The 18,108-nt window shown below is 33.1% G+C and overlaps 1 protein-coding gene across 1 annotated transcript in view; it reads right to left on the bottom strand.

Annotated features, from left to right (window-relative positions):
* The window catches only part of LOC129953812 (IDLSRF-like peptide), a 210,949-nt gene extending 194,714 nt beyond the window's left edge, over positions 1-16,235 (bottom strand). Inside the window, exons 1-2 of the mRNA XM_056067288.1 lie at positions 16,145-16,235; positions 15,152-15,683 (exon numbers count right to left, since the gene is read on the bottom strand). Of these exons, the coding sequence (XP_055923263.1) occupies positions 15,152-15,278 (127 nt within the window). The 5' untranslated portion in view covers positions 15,279-15,683; positions 16,145-16,235. The remainder of the gene's footprint in view (positions 1-15,151; positions 15,684-16,144) is intronic.
* Positions 16,236-18,108: the final 1,873 nt, after the last annotated feature.

Raw genomic sequence — 18,108 nt, 5'->3', positions numbered from 1 at the left:
GTTTCAATAAGACGGTGCCACATGAAACACAGCACGCGCAAGAATGGACTCATTAAGAGGCGAGTTCGGTTAATATTTTATTTCACGTTCGGGACCGGTCAATTGGCCGCCTAGATCGTGCGATTTAACGCCCTTAGACTATTTTTTGTGATGGGGCTATATAAAAGCTTATGTCTATACAGACAATCCCGTTTCAATTGACGCATTGAAAGACGACATTGAAGCATTTATTCGTGAGATACCGGCCGAAATGTTGGCAAGAGTATGCCAAAATAAGACTAAGTGGATGGACCATTTGAGGCGCAGTCAAACATTAAATTATATGGTCCGTACTATCGAGTCAAATCAAGATTTTATGCATTTTTCTGAATTTTATTGTTTTTTTTAACTTTCCTAGCTTTTTAAAAAATCACCCTTTATACGGTGGTATATTTGAACGCATTCTTAATGAACTTTTGTTTTAGTTTTGTTAAGAGCTATCGTCTTTCGAAAGACGGATTTATGTTCTTACTTAACACCATATTATCCGACATGACTACTTGCAGCAGACAAAATGCCGTTCCGATTATCACTTGACAGTAGACCAATTTTAGCTCTTAATCAAATTAAACGCAGGTTGCCACTTGTTTCAGAAACAAATCTCGCTGTTAAAGAGAGCAAGTTTCTAGATCTCAAAATAAATTACGCAGCAATCCCACTTTGTCTAGAAACGAAACACCTAGGAATAAACTTCTAGAACCGATTTCGATTGAATAAACATGCTAGAACAGTACTAAAAAAAGGCAAAACTTGGCTACCACATTATTAAAAGTACTATTGAAATGGAAGTTTCTTTTAGCAAAAACTAAAATTCTAATGTACAAGACACTTCAGGCCGATTCTAACATCCAGTTTTTGTACTTGGTTCACCATATTACCGACAGTTGCAAATGTATTGGATTTACATATTTGAAAGAAAAATATTAAGATTTTATTGCGGATGGTTTTAAAAGTCTGAGTCTAGACCTTTTGATGAAATGCCAAATGAGTCTTCTCTTTAAAAAACTTTCAGAAATAATTTTGCAACTATTACCTGTCTCGATTTAATATTCTTAACGAGGGGTCAATCGCTGTTTTAAGACTAGATGCAAATGTTAACCAAATCCATTTTTATGTAAAAGCTTTCCCTTCCAATTACAGACTGTGGTGTTGTTAAAATTTAAAAAAGTATTTCTAACATAAACTATGGTTTTATTTGTAGTTTTAGTGTTTAAGTTATATTATCCAAAATAGAGCTATAATGATATTGTTATCTGGGAGCAAGTGAACAAATTAAAACTTGTATATATATTAAAATTTATAATTGTGTAGATTGGGCCATATTCATAGTTTGTTGATATATTATCATTTTTTTCTCTAAGTGGAAAAACGCCCTTAAGTTCAGAATGACACAGATCTTGACTTGATCGATAAACATAAACAGATCTTACTTCATAAAAATAAACAATAAACATGCCTAAATGAAACAATATAGCTGTTTCACTTTTGATGGAAATTACGCCATTTTAGTTTTTATTTTCTGTTTTCTCCGTCTATTCTTAATTTAAATTTCATTATGAAACTGAGCAAGTCGAAGTCAAGGAGTGCAAGTGTTGCGGTAAGTTTTCTTTGGGCAAATAATTTATTATTCAACTAAATGAACTCTGTTACTTTCAGAAATAAAATATTACATACAATTTATTCTTATTACGATAATACTTTGTTTTTATTAATTTCGAGCTCCTCGTCTGAAAAAGGACACTTTGCTTAACTATACTCCAGTTTATGTTATTCATAGACATTTTAAACTCACGTTAACGATAGCTTGTAATCTAAAAATAAACAAGACAGAACCTATGTTTTAGCTGTTTTAAATCTATAAAACGTTAAAAATAATCAAACAAATTGAGAAAATTACGTTGCAAGGAATTTTGTTTTAAAAAATTAAAAGCAAAAATTAAAATGTCAATAGACCTAAGCATCGATCAATTTTTCGATATTTAGCTGAATATTGTAATGCTACCAACCAACAGAGAACGAAAGCTCTTAACTTAACCCGAATCGACCCTTTTGAAATATTTAGATGACGACGATTTGAATGAAAGACATCGATTCGATAAAAAAAAAAACTGTTAAGATTGACCTTTGATTAAAGGTCAAAATTCAATGAGAGGTTTACCAATCCACAGTGAGTGTCATTGATATTCGGGTTTTATTCTTAATCACACTTTTGGTACTTTTCTCGTAGTAAGAGTTGAGTTTAGGTTTATTATTTGCTTATTTAATAAATTAATATATTATTCCTTAAATATTTAATAAAAAATGGTGCAATCACTTAACTTCATTAAGATATACGATAAGAACGCAAAAAGAGCACATGTAAACGCTATATATTCGGTTTTTTGTTTTCTTTGCTGAGTTTGACATTTGCCCCGATTAACAGTTTGTCTATTCAAGAGTACCGTTAAAATAAAGTTTTTACTAGACGTTTGCATACATTTTTCAAACAATTTTGTGTTGGATCGTTTGGTTTTATTTAAAGAGTAAAGAATGCAAGCCTTGAAAAATCTTGTTATTTTCACCATAAAAAAACGTGAAACATACAAAAATATTGCTGATATTTTAGACATGAAGCCAAACACTGTCGGTGATATTGTTTGGAGGTATAAAAGAGAAGGAAGTATCGAACCAAAGAAGCAGATGGGCCAATCAAAAAAGATAACAACGAAAGAAGAACGGCTTATAGTAAGAAAAATTAAAGCAAGTGCACCAAAATTTAAGCGTTAATGGAATGCAATAAGAAAATACCTGCATCAACAGTACGCCGAACCATAAAGACAAATGCCTACAATGGTGGTGTTGCCCGAAAAAAGCCACTTATCAGTAATCAATATGCGCAACAGGCAAGTCCGGATCGAATTTGCGAGGGAACACAAAAATAAGGATGCAACTTGAAGGGATGGTGTAATATTTGCTGACGAGAATAAGTTAAACTTCTTTGGATTGGATGGAAGAGTAATGGTGTGGTGATAGCCAAACGAAGAAGCAGAGAAGCATGGAGGCGGGCACATCATGTTTTGGGGGTGCATTTTGGCAAGAGGCATGGGAAATTTGTATATTCATCAACGGTAGATATATTGAATAAAGAAAACTTTTTGAGGATCCTAAAAGAAAATTTAAAGCAAAGTGCTGAGAAAATTGTAAGGAATATTGCAAGGGAATGGCTTTTGTATAACTGTACAAAAGTTATCCAAACACCTCCACAATCTCCAGATTTTAACCCAAGAATGAAAGGGATGAATTGGATCGTCAAGTTCGCAAAAACCCTGTCTTGTCAATAAGTGCACTTAAGCAACGGCTTCAAGAAGAATAAAAAACGAATATTAATTAAGTGTTACTTTTTGAGTTGTCGTATTCTTTCAAAGTAAAACTGGTTTTAACTTTTTAAAAGTTAAAAGTAATGTGTTTTTAAGGAAAAAAAAAACGAATATTAATATCACTCACGAATGTGAGTGGTTTTTTTTCAAGTATTGACAGCGCGAACGCTAAGGTTTTTCATTCGGTATATTCACCAAAGTGGCATGGGCAATGTGATGTTTTAAACAGTAATATTTTTACCACAGTTAGTTAATATTTTTTACAACAGGCGAGTTACATGAAATTTCTGACCAAGCGGTAAGCAAACCAATTTCAAGGATTTCAAAGACATTGGCTCTCAAGCTAAACTTATTTTTTTGTTTCCAAATTCTTTATGAATGGCAGCTGAGTCTTACCTAGATGTTAAATTTAGACTCCGGTTTAAAAAATGACATTTAGAATTTAGCTTAAATCACACATATCTCTAAGTCGACCAACTTAAGTTTTTGAATTTTTGTTTTTCTTCAAATTGTATTGTTTTTAATTGTCTCAATAAAACTTGTACTTGAACTTGAACTTGAAGCCAATTCAAATTTTATATTGCTTTGTAAATTTAAAAGAAGAAGAAATTACCTTGAGAAAAGCTAGCACAAAACCTAACGTGGTGTAAGACTGCAAAAGACTTCTAGAAAAATGTAAGAAAAATCAATGCGATATAATACCAAACTAGTGGCAACTTAGAATTAAATGTCCGGGAATCACATTTTGAAGGTCTGCTTAATACAATTCTTGACTCCATACTTTACTTTAAATACAACAATAACAATAGTCGAGTTAAAATTTGTCTTAGTAAACCTGAAAGATAATAGGGCTGTGGGATCAGATAGAGGGTGAACTTCAGACGAATCCATTTACTAACTTACACATCAATTTAACAAAGTCTTCGAAATAGGAAAGACCAGAAAGTTTCAAAGAATGATCCTTATGATCTGCCTCCCCAAAGAACATCGTATTAAACTTGTTCAAATTCAATCTCTCCATCAAAGGCGTGTTAAAAATAATTTTATATTTTTGTATTTTTCATTTGATTTTACACATGTTGACTTCCACAGAACTTACTATGGAAAGAATGAAGCTTTAAGTAAAATGAGCATTTAAGATAACTTAAACTATTCATCGATAGATTTAAATCTATTTAAGGTAGGATTAATTAATCATTGTTTAAAAGCCGTGCTCCACTATCGTAAACGTCTTTATATTATATTTTGTTTTGTAGTAGTTCATGTTAAATTTATAATGCACTAACAACTAACAAATGTACATATGATGAGCCTCTGATCGTAGTTCGACGCTTTTTAAAAGTTTTCTACTTTCCGAAAATTCACAAATATGAACTGAGCTTACCCCACTTAAATCTATGAATTACAAAAAAGAAAGTACCCCACAAATATACGTTCATACAAATACAATTCCCAGGTATCTACCTTAACCTTTAAGTATAAGAATTAAAAACAAAAAGCTTAATTAAATTCAAGGTTTGTATAACATCAAAAAGGTCTAGAAAATATGTATGTCGACAGATTTCAACCTTAAACACTCCACCCTATAACTCCAAGACATCAACCAAATTAAATTCCACCTTTATTATGTGTACTTTTTCTGTCTTCAATTTTGTTTTTTTTTTTCCTAAAAATTAACCCTTCAAAAGGTTCAAAATTTCAATGCAAGAATGTTAAATTAATAATTTTACTAACTGTTTGTGTGTATATACCTACAAATTACTACAAAGCTGTATGTATTAGTGAAATATATACATTTATGTAATGTACAGGTATTGTTGGGTGTGTGGTGCTAATTAGTAATCAGAATGCATGACCTCCTACCTTGTTATTAAAACTAACTTCAATGTCCTTTTTGAAAAATGTACTAGGTAATGGCCCTTTGTGTCCCTGTCCATCTATCGTTATACATATAAAACATACATCCCTTTCGTTTAATGAACATACACACAAAATTGTACCTAAATAACACATAACAAGCCAAACAAACAAATTTCTCACCCTTCCTGACTTTAATGACATTGGGGCAGCTTTCATGCTTTGTTATATTAATTGCGTTTTATTCTACACCCTGTGATGGAAAGCATCAGACAGGAAATTATAATATAAAATAGACTCATACATATTTGTGTTGTATATGTGTGTTTGTATATTTCAGTAAATTTATTTTGTATGTCATTTCCTTCGTGTTTATACTTCTGTAGATATTTATAATATAACCCATTGATAAAGGACACGCTATCATCATATCATATCTTTAATAATAATCGTTTTGGTTGCATACAGACAAATAGCCTACTTAAAAGACCTTAATGTGTATGTCGTTTGTCTCTCTGTGCGCCAAATCTTCCAGACAAACGAATGTCTAAGGACTTTTCTAGAAAAGGTTATAAAATTGCTATATGAAGTCAAGCGCTAGTAAGCAGCTTAAAGCAAATTTTTCAGGCGTATAGAAGTTCAAGCATAAAATTAACTCTCTACCCCTGCCCATCGCCACTTGACCCACAGTCCAATAGCGGGGGGGGGGGTCGTTAGGTCGTGATCCTCCCTGGGAGATTATATTTTTTAATTTTCGTCGGAACTCCCTTGAATGCAAGACTTATCGTATTGCGGTAATGGATATGACCCTCCTTATATTTTTAGTTATTTATTTTATATTTAAAAATAAAATTTGTATTTAACTGCTTTAAACTTTGTTGCTAAAATTACTTCTTTCTTTTATTGAGGACTGCATCAAGAAAATAATATAAATCGGAAATCCAGTCCTATTCCCGTTGCACAGCACAAAAATTCAACAACTTTTCACAAATGAAAGATCCAGGGTGGTAAAATGCGACATATACATAAAGTTAAGTTGTATATGTCATGGGCGAACGCAGGTAGGGGTTTTAAGGGTTAAACCCCTCCGAAATATCAGAATATGTGTAGTTATCAAATATCCATTATTGTTCAAAAGAAACAAAAAACAGAAATGGTTCCAAATTAATTTCCATCTCAAGTTCTCCAACTATGTTAAACTAAAAATTTTAATAAATTTTCTACAGTGATAAAAATTAAGCACAAAACACGAACAGAGCAATAAATATCTGTATTTTTTGGTAAGGACAGACAAATATTTTTCTTGTTTTCATTCATACTAACAATTAAAATTTTTAGTATTTTATTTTCCAACAAAGAGGTAGAAGATGTATGAAGCTAAGTATTGTTATTAACACATAGATGCTCTCTTTCGCCATGTTTGTTATGGCTAAGAATAAAAAATTGGAAACAGAAAATGACCTTGTTGTACTCGTTTTTGAAACGATCTCAGGGCCACTTATGACACACTTAAATATCAAAACACCGACAAATTTGTCTGTTCATTTAAGTTAGTTTAACTTTTTTCACTTCTTAAATTGTGACACAAGAATATTTTAAAACAAAACAGCAACCATATTTGCCTTCGTATCTTTTTTCCCTATTTTTCAAGAACAAGAATCAAATTAATAATGGAAGTTACGTAATGTCTCCTAAATTCAATATTTTTTAACATTTGAATGCGTTTCTGCCTTTAAACAAACTTTAATGTAAGACGCAGAACAATATGGGGCATTTTCATAGTCATATTTTAAACCCGAGTCGATTTGAACTGGAGCCTAATTAAACATATAGGTTAGAAACAGCTCTGTTTAGTTAGAAACAAGTTTAATGCATATTCTACTACAATTTTTAAAATATCACTCAAACCTTTACAAAATGGCTTGTAGAGCGTACCAAAATAAATTGCGTTAGCTAAAGAGCCAAAATCTTTGAAAACTTTTAAACCATTTTGTTTGCTGTTAGCTGTGAACTATAATTGCACCAATCCTTGAGGCAATTTTTACCAGCTGTGTTTACCGGGTCCATGTTCCCTCGGCATGGAGAGAAGTTAAAGTTGTTTTTATACCTAAAGCAGGTAAATGCTCCCAAGTCAATCCTAAAGATCTACGACCTATAAGTCTATCATCATTCCTTCTTAAGACCTTGGAAAGATTGATTGATATCCATTTAAGGGCACGTATCGATACAAGACTTCTGTCTTCGTCTCAACTTGCCTACTGTGAAGGTAAATCGGTGGAAACAGCGTTACAGACTTTGGTACGCACCATCGAATATTCCCTCCATAATAAAGAGTTCACTATGGTTGCTTTTCTTGACATCGAAGGTGCATTTAACAACGTGGGCACATCTGCAATCACATCTGCACTGACATCTCTATGTGTAGAGAGTTCGCTTCGGGAGTTAATTCATTTAATGCTTACTAGCAGAATAATTAACTCAAAACTGGGCAACTCTTCTAGCAGACGATTCGTTAGTAGAGGGTGGTGTTCTATCCCCTCTCCTCTGGAACCTAGTGGTGAATGAAATCCTAACTAGTCTGGATGCGGAGGGTTTCAGAGTGATAGCCTATGCGGACGACGTTGCTATAGCAGTTTCAGGAAAGCATCTTAAAAGAACTCTCACAAAATGTCTTCGACAATCTAATACTATGGGCTGATCGGTGTGGACTGGGTGTTAACCCACACAAAACCGATCTGGTCTTATTTTCGAGGAGATACAAAATTCCATTACCCTCCTTACATTAAAGGAATCCAATTAAAATTCTCAGACGAGGCTAAATACCTGGGTCTTGTCTTAGACAAAAAACTAAGTTGGAAACGCAACGTACAGGAAAGAGTCAAACAAGCTACTGTAGCTCTCTTTTCTTGCAAAAAAGCTATTGGTAATAAATGGGGTTTACAACCCAGAATCACGCATTGGCTAAACATATCGGTAATTAGATCGATTTTACTGTACGGTGTGGCAGTATGGTGGACTGCTTTAGAGAAAGGTATAAACAGGGATAAGCTAAATAAAGTCCAACGTTCAGCCTGCCTATGTATAAGCGGATCGCTTCGCACGACCACGTCTGCGACACTGGACACGTTGCTCTACCTTCCACCTCTTGACATTTTTAGCAAACAAATAGCTGCAAGCTCTGCTATTCGCCTCAATGCTTCGTCGCAGTGGACTAACAACAACATTGGCCACTCCGTAATTCTAAGATACTTAGAATCAATTCCAAAGCACACAGAATACACCATCCCCCAACTACAATTCGACAGAAACTTCCAGATTTCTATACCTACCAGATAGGACATTCTTGGAGGATGAGTCAATCCATTTTTACACAGATGGCTCAAAAACCAAAGAAGGGGTTGGTGGAGGTGTGTACTCTGAACGACTGAAATTAAGTCTCTCATTCCGCCTTCCCAATCATTGTAGCGTGTTCCAGGCGGAACTTTTGGCGATTAAGGAAGTCTTGTCTTGGCTCAAAGAAAACGTGATATCAACATCTGATATCCGTATTTTCTCTGACAGCCAGGCCGCTGTCAAATCTCTGGACTCTGTCTCTACAAACTCTATAACAGTCCATAACTGTCGATCATCTCTAATGGAGATGGCGCAACAGTTTAATAATCACCTTTGCTGGGTTCCGGGCCATAGAGACATTCCAGGTAACTGTAAGGCAGATGAGTTCGCCAAGAACGGTACAGTACAGCCCATCCTACCAGGTTTGGCAAGTACTGGCATACCAATCGCTACTTGTAAACTGCTGCTAATGCAAGACGCTGTGAGGAGGGCAGGCACCAGGTGAAACAACTTTACTACGTGTCAAGCCACAAAAAACATCTGGCCAACACTGGATTTAAAACGTTCAAGGTGCTTGCTCTCTCAGCATATAAGCTCGATAATAGGTGTCATAACCGGACACAGTCTAATAGAAAAACACACCACGAGACTAGGTGTATTCTTAAATGACTTTTGCAGAAGCTGTATGGGCGATTAAGAGAAGGAAACGGTTCTTCATCTTTTCAGCACATGCCCTGCTCTAGTTCGAAAACGCAAGAATTACCAAGGAGAATTCTCCTTTAACGATCTAAACAATCTAAATCATATCGGTATAATCAGCCTCTCACGTTTCGTAAGGGACTCAAGCTGGTTCCATTGAGCTTAGGAGGAAGCCTCAAAATGCATGTGGTATCACAATGGGCCATTAAACTGGCCTAAGTGTGCCCGTTTCAAAGAGAATTACTAAAGTCGTGATTTCTTGATCCATAGTTTAAGGCTGGTTGATTAAATAAACACAGCTCTTAATCATCGTCAATTTTCCTGGTGTGTTTAGTAAAACTCCTGTTTAAGGTTGTATCCTACTACAATTTTACTTCAAAGCAAACAAAATACTGTTATATTTTCAAACTCGTTATTTAAACAAAACTATTTAATAGAAAATCAAAAAAAAAACTAACAACGTTCAGTAATATTTTAGATGAACGCCAAGGAAAATATAAAACGCGAACGGCTGGAAAACTTATTGTTATCAGACAAAGAACTTTGTAGCAAAAATTGCCAAAAAAAAGCTACGAGCTCGTACACCATCAAGTTTACGTACGATTTACCTTTTCAGCTTTTCAGTTCACATTCAAAAATTAAATATGACATTTTGCTATGATAATAACTACTTTAACACAGTATTTCCTATGTTTATAGTTAAACCACAGGTTAAGCTCTGAACTTCGGTTTAAATTTATTTATAAATAGCCTAAACTCTGGACTTGCTAAGTAACAACTTAGAAAGAACTAAGTAAACATCTATGAATTAGCCCCATGTAGGTTCCGTCGAGTTTATTTTAAGACTCCATTTCAAAATGGTTTTAAATTGTCTATGAATAACATAAACTGAAGTTTAATTAAGCAAAGACAAAATAAGAACTTATCAAGGAACTATGAATACGACCCTATGTTTTCGGTCAAAAGGTTCGGAACGCATTTAAAATGGATAGGTTTATGACATTTATACAAGCCTCGAATGGATCTTATGTGATTTCGTTCTCAAATGTTGGTACGATTGATATTGCATTTGTATCTCAATGGCTGTGTTCGTTGAGTAGTTCTGCATTTGCATTTGTGTGTTTTTCATTGCGGAAAAAACGAATCTATTACTGTTGATATTATTTAGTTTTGTTAGGACTAACTGGACTAACTGGGCTTATTTTCCAAGAAAAAACAATAGAAAAGGTATTTATGTTTTGCTATGTTTCCAAAAAGGTTTATCTCAGTTTAGAATAGATAAATCACAACTCGATTCAGGTATATAAAGAATTGAGGCGAGCTTCAAGCTCGCTTCAACACCACATGTTAATGTAGTAGTCTACGAACAAACCCCCTTTTGAAGTTTTTTATTATTATTTTGACAGATCTTCTTTCAGTTGTACCAATTTTTAAATACAAAAATCTGGCCACTGCGGATCGTTAATGCGAACAAAACGCACGTAATTCCTCGCAAGAGGCAGTACCCGCGAAAATTAATTTTTTTTTAAATTAATGTGGCAGGGATTGAACCCAAGACCCCTTGCATGACAGTCCAACGCACTACCCATCATGCCACGGGTACTACCCTAGTAAGATTATACTCTAACTTTTATCGCTAATATTCATAATATGGATATTGTTTGTGTTATTCATGTAAGATCCTACTATTCTATGAATAGATTTTCCAACAAAACACTGCTAATTTCGAATTTGAAAAACTATAGTTAAGCTTTAAATTGTTTTAATAAGACCTTTTCTTAGAGAAGAGCGAATATTCAGTTTCTAAAGAAGAAACCTTGAATAAGAGATTTTTTCGACGCACATAAATAGTGTAAGGCTTTTTTAAAGTGATTTTTTCTCTCAAAATTGATTTTCTTGAATTACAAAAACTTTTAAGATATTAAAAAATTAATTAAATCCAAATTTTGAAGTTAATGTGTTTTAGAACTGAGACCTACACATAAATTTCAAGAATATATAAATGTCCCAAAAACAGCTAAAGTGATACTTTCGTTAAACAAATGGCTCATCATAATGAAAGTTTCATATCTATTAATTTATTATAAAAGCTTTGAATCCCTCGAAACCTGGGACCCTACGAAAACGAATATTTTGTACTCTCTATTTCTAATGCGGATAAGAAATCTAGAACTTACGGAATGACAAATCCGCATTCGGATTTTTCGTACTTGGCAATGCGTTTCCGAATGTCATAAGCGTTCGAAAACGAAAATTTTGTTTCTAAACCAAGAGAGGTAACGAATTGCAATTCGAAGGTCGTTTTTAAAGAACATAAAAGGAAAATTGTGTTAAGTTGTGTGAAATAGATAAAATATAAGTAAGGAAATAATAATTTTATTCAAAATGTAAGCAAAAAAATCCCATAATAAATCATCAGCGAAAAATGTGCATACCAAACAAAAGCAATTTGAAATTATGGTGGAGTTCGTATGACTTGAAGGAAAAAAAGTATACCTTGGCAAAAGACAAATTACAATAAAAAAAAACCAAATGATTATGAAAAAATCAGCTTAAACTTTCTTAGCTTGAATTAAAAATAGTGATGTGGCAATTGCCACATAATTCCCGAGTGATAATAATATCTGAATTTTAATTTTAATTTTTTCCTCGTCTTCTTTGTGATTTGTTTTGAATTTTTTTTTGCCAAATCTCGTAAGAAATACTTCTAGCCTTGGCAAATCTATTCTATAACTAGAAAAGTACTAGATGATTGTTTTATTCGATTCGAACATTTTACAGAGTAGGAATTCATAAACGAATCGAATATCAGATTCGAATCGGATTGGCCTTCGAAACGCATTATAGAGAAGGGGCCTCTGAAGTGAAAAGAGATTCTGGAACATGTAATTTCTGAGTGATACACTAAAGTTAATTCACAACTTATTTGTTTACCATTATTTGTTTTTATTTAATTTTTATAGAAGAGTACTTAAATCCGCCTATTTCCTTTAATTTCAGAACCAAACAGTTTTCTCTCTACAATCTTAAATTTTTGTTCTTTGTTGATTTTTTTAAGATCAAAACATTTTTAAAAGGGTCACGAAAAACAGCTATTTGTTTAGAATCTGTCTGCTAGCATCAGCTTCAATCTACGAGTAAGTAGACCACAAGTAGAGTCCATTATTTGTGAAGTCATATCGTTTAATTGTAAGCCCATAATTTGTGACAGTCAACATGGTTTTGTTCAAAAAAAGTCAACAGTTACTAACCTCTTTCATTTCAGTTCTTTTTGTTTAGATTAGTTTGAAAACATGAAAAAGGTTGAGTGTGTCTTCACAGACTTCAGTAGGGCCTCTGATCAATTATGCCATAAAACATTAACTACCAAACTTAAATCCCAAGGCTTTCCCGATAAATTTGTTGGTTGGGTTTCGTCGTACTTATATAATAGATCATACAGCTTAGTTTTTAGGTTGAGCGGTCATCATATGTTTATACCAAATCTGGTGTACCACAAGGTAGCCACTAAGGACCTTTACTATTGATTTTGTACGTTAACGACTTACCTTCTATTATAAAACACTCATCTATTTTAATTTACGCTGATGACATTAAAATTTCAAACGTATCGACTCACTTGACGACTGTTTACGCCTTCAAGATGATCTAAATAGTTTTCACGAATGGTGTTTTTATAAATAAGCGTTTACAAAACATCGACAAATGTAAATCAATGTGTTTTACACGCAAACAAAATGTTTTGACTTTCAATTATCAATTAGATTCTTCTTATTTGACTAAACTCTCTACTTTCTCTGACCTAGGTATTATTATTCTTGACTCAATATTAACTTTTACAAATCATTATGACTATATTATTAAAAAAGCAAATAAGACATTCGGATTTAAAAAACGCTTTTCACATGATTTTCGCGACCCATATATTCTTAAACTGCTTTATATATCATTTGTAAGACCAATATTGGAATATGGCTGTATAATATGGGATCCCTTTTATTTAGTCCAAATAAACAGAATAGAAGGAGTATAAGGAAGATTCATGCTCCGTTTCTTCCCATAGTCCAATAGACTCGAACTTCCACCGTACAATCATAGGATCACGCTCATAAATCTTCCATCGCTTTCTATACACAAAAAGTAAAATAAAGCTGTGCTTTATTATAAAATTAATCAATGGGTCAGTCATATCATCACAATTTTGGAGCAATTAAACTTTATTTATAGCCGTCCAAGTATTAGAAGACAGTTCCTTTACGTCCTTTATCAAGCAAATCAAACTATGGTAAAAACAGTCTCCTCAACCAATTGATTTCAGTTGACAACAAGTGTTACTTTTTGGTATATTCCGTAAGCGATGATTGCAAAAGTAATTTTTTTTCAATACTTCATTTTTTTTTTGGCAAATTGCTTAAAGCATTGTAAATATTAATCTAAGAATAAATGTAATATTAGTCTAAAGTTCTTACGTAAGTTTGTGTAACGAATTCAATAAATCAGAACATTAATAAAAATAGACTCCCATAAATTGAGTACGAAATAAATACGTCGAAAAAATTCCGTAAAATTCTTCATATCCGATTTTGTTTTTCCTACCAAAAAAAAAGCATTTTTTCTGGCAAACTTTCTCATTTCTTGAGTTTTTCGCATCTATGGGAATGCTTACAAGCACAGAATTATATTATTTTTGGAAAAAAGCTACGTCTCATCACAATTTCTAACAATTCTGCTTAAAATGAAATTTTAAAAAAACTTGTAAACTATTGTTATTAAGCTCTTAAATATGACGTATTTAGAACACTGTTGGAATCTTGAAGGCTGGACAACAGTGTTTTTAAATAATCTAATAACTAAAGTTGTCACTTTAGTCCTTAAAAGATGTAAACAGAAAGGTTAAGATGCACATTGTGTTATTTAATTTATTTGCAGCAAAATTCTAAGAAAAACATTTTTAAGCGGTGCTTAAAAACTCATTTTTTTGTTAAGTGTATTTACAATGATTGAAATACTCAATCCCCCCTTGCCACAGTTTTACCCAAGGATCTACCAAAAACCAAACCGACCGAAATACATTACTTAGTCATCAACTTGTACGACATAAATTGAAGGAGCTCACAAAAAAGGCAAAAACCAAAGGACTCGCTAAATCCATTCTAAAATAATAAAGGATATGAATGTATGTGGACGGCAGCGTGCTGTTATAGACTTAGCACGTAGAAAGATAAAGGTTGTTAGTTGGTTTTGGTTTATGTGGGCAACTCTATCGTACTTCGTCATCGTCGTCGTCGTGGACGTTGTATATCGTCGTCGTCATCCTCATATCTTTTAATTAAAGTGGTAAAATTCTTTCGTATCTTCTGCTGCTGTTGCTGTTGCTGTTACTGCTGTTCAGTGCTCATATGTGCAGCAATACGAAGCTTTATTTCTGAAGGTTCCTTAAAATGGTATACATGGTACATATGTATGTACGTATATGCAAACATATTTTTCCCATATTGAATTTTAAACCACCTTTGGATATATAACTTTAGCTTTTACCTGACATCCACCTCCTGAACTAAGAAATGAAGGGAGTGAAAGTCAGACACACAACCTTCGGTTCTTTTTCTTTTTCCTTTTTATTTTACAACACACACGTTCAATCAATATTTTTCAATTAAATTAGAAGCAAATTAGAAGAAGTTGCTTGTTGTCCATGTGTATAGTTATGACGGTGTTGACAATTTCAACAGGGACATGTACACTTGCACCGCATTAGGTTTTCAATAAAAGTTCTTTTCTTGTTACAAAAAAGGACATCATAAAAACCTTTGTTTCGTTTCTATCTACAGGATGTTGAAAATAAAATTAAAAAAAAATAAGCTTACCACTTCGTTTTTGAATTGGCTGTCCCATGTGCCCATACAAACGGCTCAAATCAATTCCAGCCACATTGAGTGGTAACATTACTAAAAGGACCCCAAAGGGTAGAAAGTACCACATTGCAATGGACATATTTTATTTTATTTTTGTTGTTGTTGTTGTTGTATATTCTTAGGTGATACTGAGCGATAGATTTTTTATCAACGAGGACAACTAATTGCCTTCAAAAACACTCACTGGGTCAATTTTAATTGGGGGTTTTATGGAGTATATTTTTGTGTATTTCTTTTTCCAGAAGTAAGCAAACTTTTATTTGGTTTTAGATTTTTGTTGTTCTTTATTTTTATGAACTCAACAAAACAAAAAAATTGTAATCTTAAAACTTAAGTTCACTTGAAAAACAAACAGGACTCTTCTTGATATTCTTACTTCGAGTTCAAGTTAATTTTCTTTTTCGTTTTTTTTTTGGGTTTTAGTTTTTCACGTTTTATAAACTTTAATTAAGTCATTATTCTATGATCCTCAATGAAAAGTGTTCTAAAAGGAAAACTTTTTTTAAAAATTATTCTTATAACAAATTCTACAAAAACGCGATATTAAAAACAAGTTTCAGCGAACTATACTTTAACATCAAAAGGACGGTTTAAAATTACCGATTTTATTTTTGAATTTTCTAGGCTAAAATAAAAAGAAGTGTGTATCTCTCAACGAAAGAATAAGGACTATAAAATTATTCTACAAGTAAAATTTAGGATATCCACACACTGTATGTATGTAGGTAAGTAGGTACACATCAAACTCACATACACACTTATTTTGTGGAGGAAAAATAAATTATGAATAAAAAAAAAAGAGGGAAAACTCAAATCATATAATTTTGAAACAATCTTGATAAACTTTAAAAAATAAAAACGATATTTAAATTTTAAAAAAATTCACACACACACACGAATTAAACTAAAATTGTTTAAATAAACACACAAAAGAAAAATATATACTCTACGGGTGAGTACGAGCAAACACAACTCGTATTTTGAATACTCAGTGTCAACACTTGAGTAAGTTTAAAACTCGACTGAATTATCCTGAGCTTTTTGCCAACCTAATATACTTAAATTCTCTCAAAGGACGGATATACACATTGTGTGTTATAGATGAACCACATTATACCAAAAACCATTATAGGGATGTGGGTGGGGGTGGTTTGTGGTATGAAGTAATGCGTAGCTAAAGCGTCGTCGTTTTCGTTATCCTTGCCGTCATCATCTTCCTACCTTTTATTTTATACATTTTTTTTCTTTTTGTGTTCTAGACAGTACACTTACACCTACTCTACTAAGAGTATATATTTTTTAATCAAATGAATGAACAGATAAAAAGTTTTGTTTTATATTATAATATTGTATAGATACACCAAACTCCAGTAAACTTTCACCATTCACTCCTAAAAAAAATGTATTGTTTGTTGAGGTAAAAAATAATATTATAATGTTGTATGGTTCATGGGGTTTTTACTTGATTGTCTTAGCTTAACAATGAAATTGAAACGTCACATCTAAAAGGAAAGGTGTTCCACACCACAACCTTAATGTTATTGTAACACAACAACCCTGAATTGGGGGTGAAAAATACAACTTAACAGCCATTACAGAATAAGAGAAATATTACAAGATAATTGTTTACTCTTAAATCTTAAGCAGGTGTGGACTTTTTGGAATAATGTTTAAAAAGGCCTGTTTCTCTTTAAAACAAAATGTGTGAATTTGGGGCCCTAAGACCCATATTAAAGCTCTTTAATGGTACAAGAACTAACAATTTTGATTTTATTAGACTTAAAATTAAAAGGGACGAGGAATTCGGACTCAAAAAGGTAAAAAGTAAAGGTTATCTTTCAAATGGGATTCGGAAATGTTAGAGTCGAAGACTAGCATAGCAGCATTGCAGTGACGAAGAATTCTGGACATTGGTTTAAAGTAACCGTGATTAGTGCGGTGATGAGGGATATAGAAAAGGGAGACAGATCGCAGATTTCGAGGGTTGGTGTTAGGATGAATATCACTCAGGAGTGCCGGGGAATGTATATTGCCCATTAATAATTGGTGAGCAAATAATATATCAGCGTTTAACATATATAAGGGCTGCAAACCTATCAGTTTTTGTCGATCAGCATAAGGAGGCAAGTTGGATGTATCATCCCAGGGGAGGCCACGTAAGACAAATCGAACGAAACGTCTTTGAACATTTTCAATTCTGAGTGAATGGTTTTCATAAAAGGGAGACCATACTTGGCATGCATATTCAAGATGAGGACGGACTAGGGAAATGTAAAGCGCTTTAGTTACATAGGGGTGGTAAAATTCTTTTGACCATCTCTTAATAAAACCGAGAGAATGGAAATTCAGGTGTTTGTCACACATAATACCAAGATCAATAGAATCGACAACGTTGACGGTGTCATTAAGGAAATAGTAACCTCTATGAGATGGAATTTTTTGCGCGAAGAGGTCATTTGATTACATTTACCTACATTTAACTTTAGGAAATTATACATGCCCCAAACAAAAAAGATATTAAGATCATTTTGTAAAAGTTAGGAATCAGATGGAGTAGAGATTATCCTAAAAATTTTCTTATCATCCGCAAACATTAGGATATCTGAGTTTTTTAATTTAACACAGATATAGTTGACAGATAAGACTAAAAGACCTTGTGGGACTCCAGAAGTTGCATGTATAGGACTGGAAACTGAGTTACGGAAGAGGACTCTTTAAGTTCTATTGGCAAGGTAGGAGCTTATCCAGTTTTTAATATAGATGCAAAGCCTAGGGCTCTTAGTTTGAGATAAATTATCTTATGGGATATTTTATCAAAGGCTTCGCTGTAATCAGTGTATACAACATCAACTTCATTGACAAAACTTTTGATATAAATTAATTTAAGTTTTAATCTTAATGGATCTACC

The sequence above is a fragment of the Eupeodes corollae genome, chromosome 1 (genome assembly GCF_945859685.1).
Source record: "Eupeodes corollae chromosome 1, idEupCoro1.1, whole genome shotgun sequence".
NCBI classification, from domain to species: Eukaryota; Metazoa; Arthropoda; class Insecta; order Diptera; family Syrphidae; genus Eupeodes; species Eupeodes corollae.
This window is presented reverse-complemented; position numbering and strand designations above follow the sequence as displayed.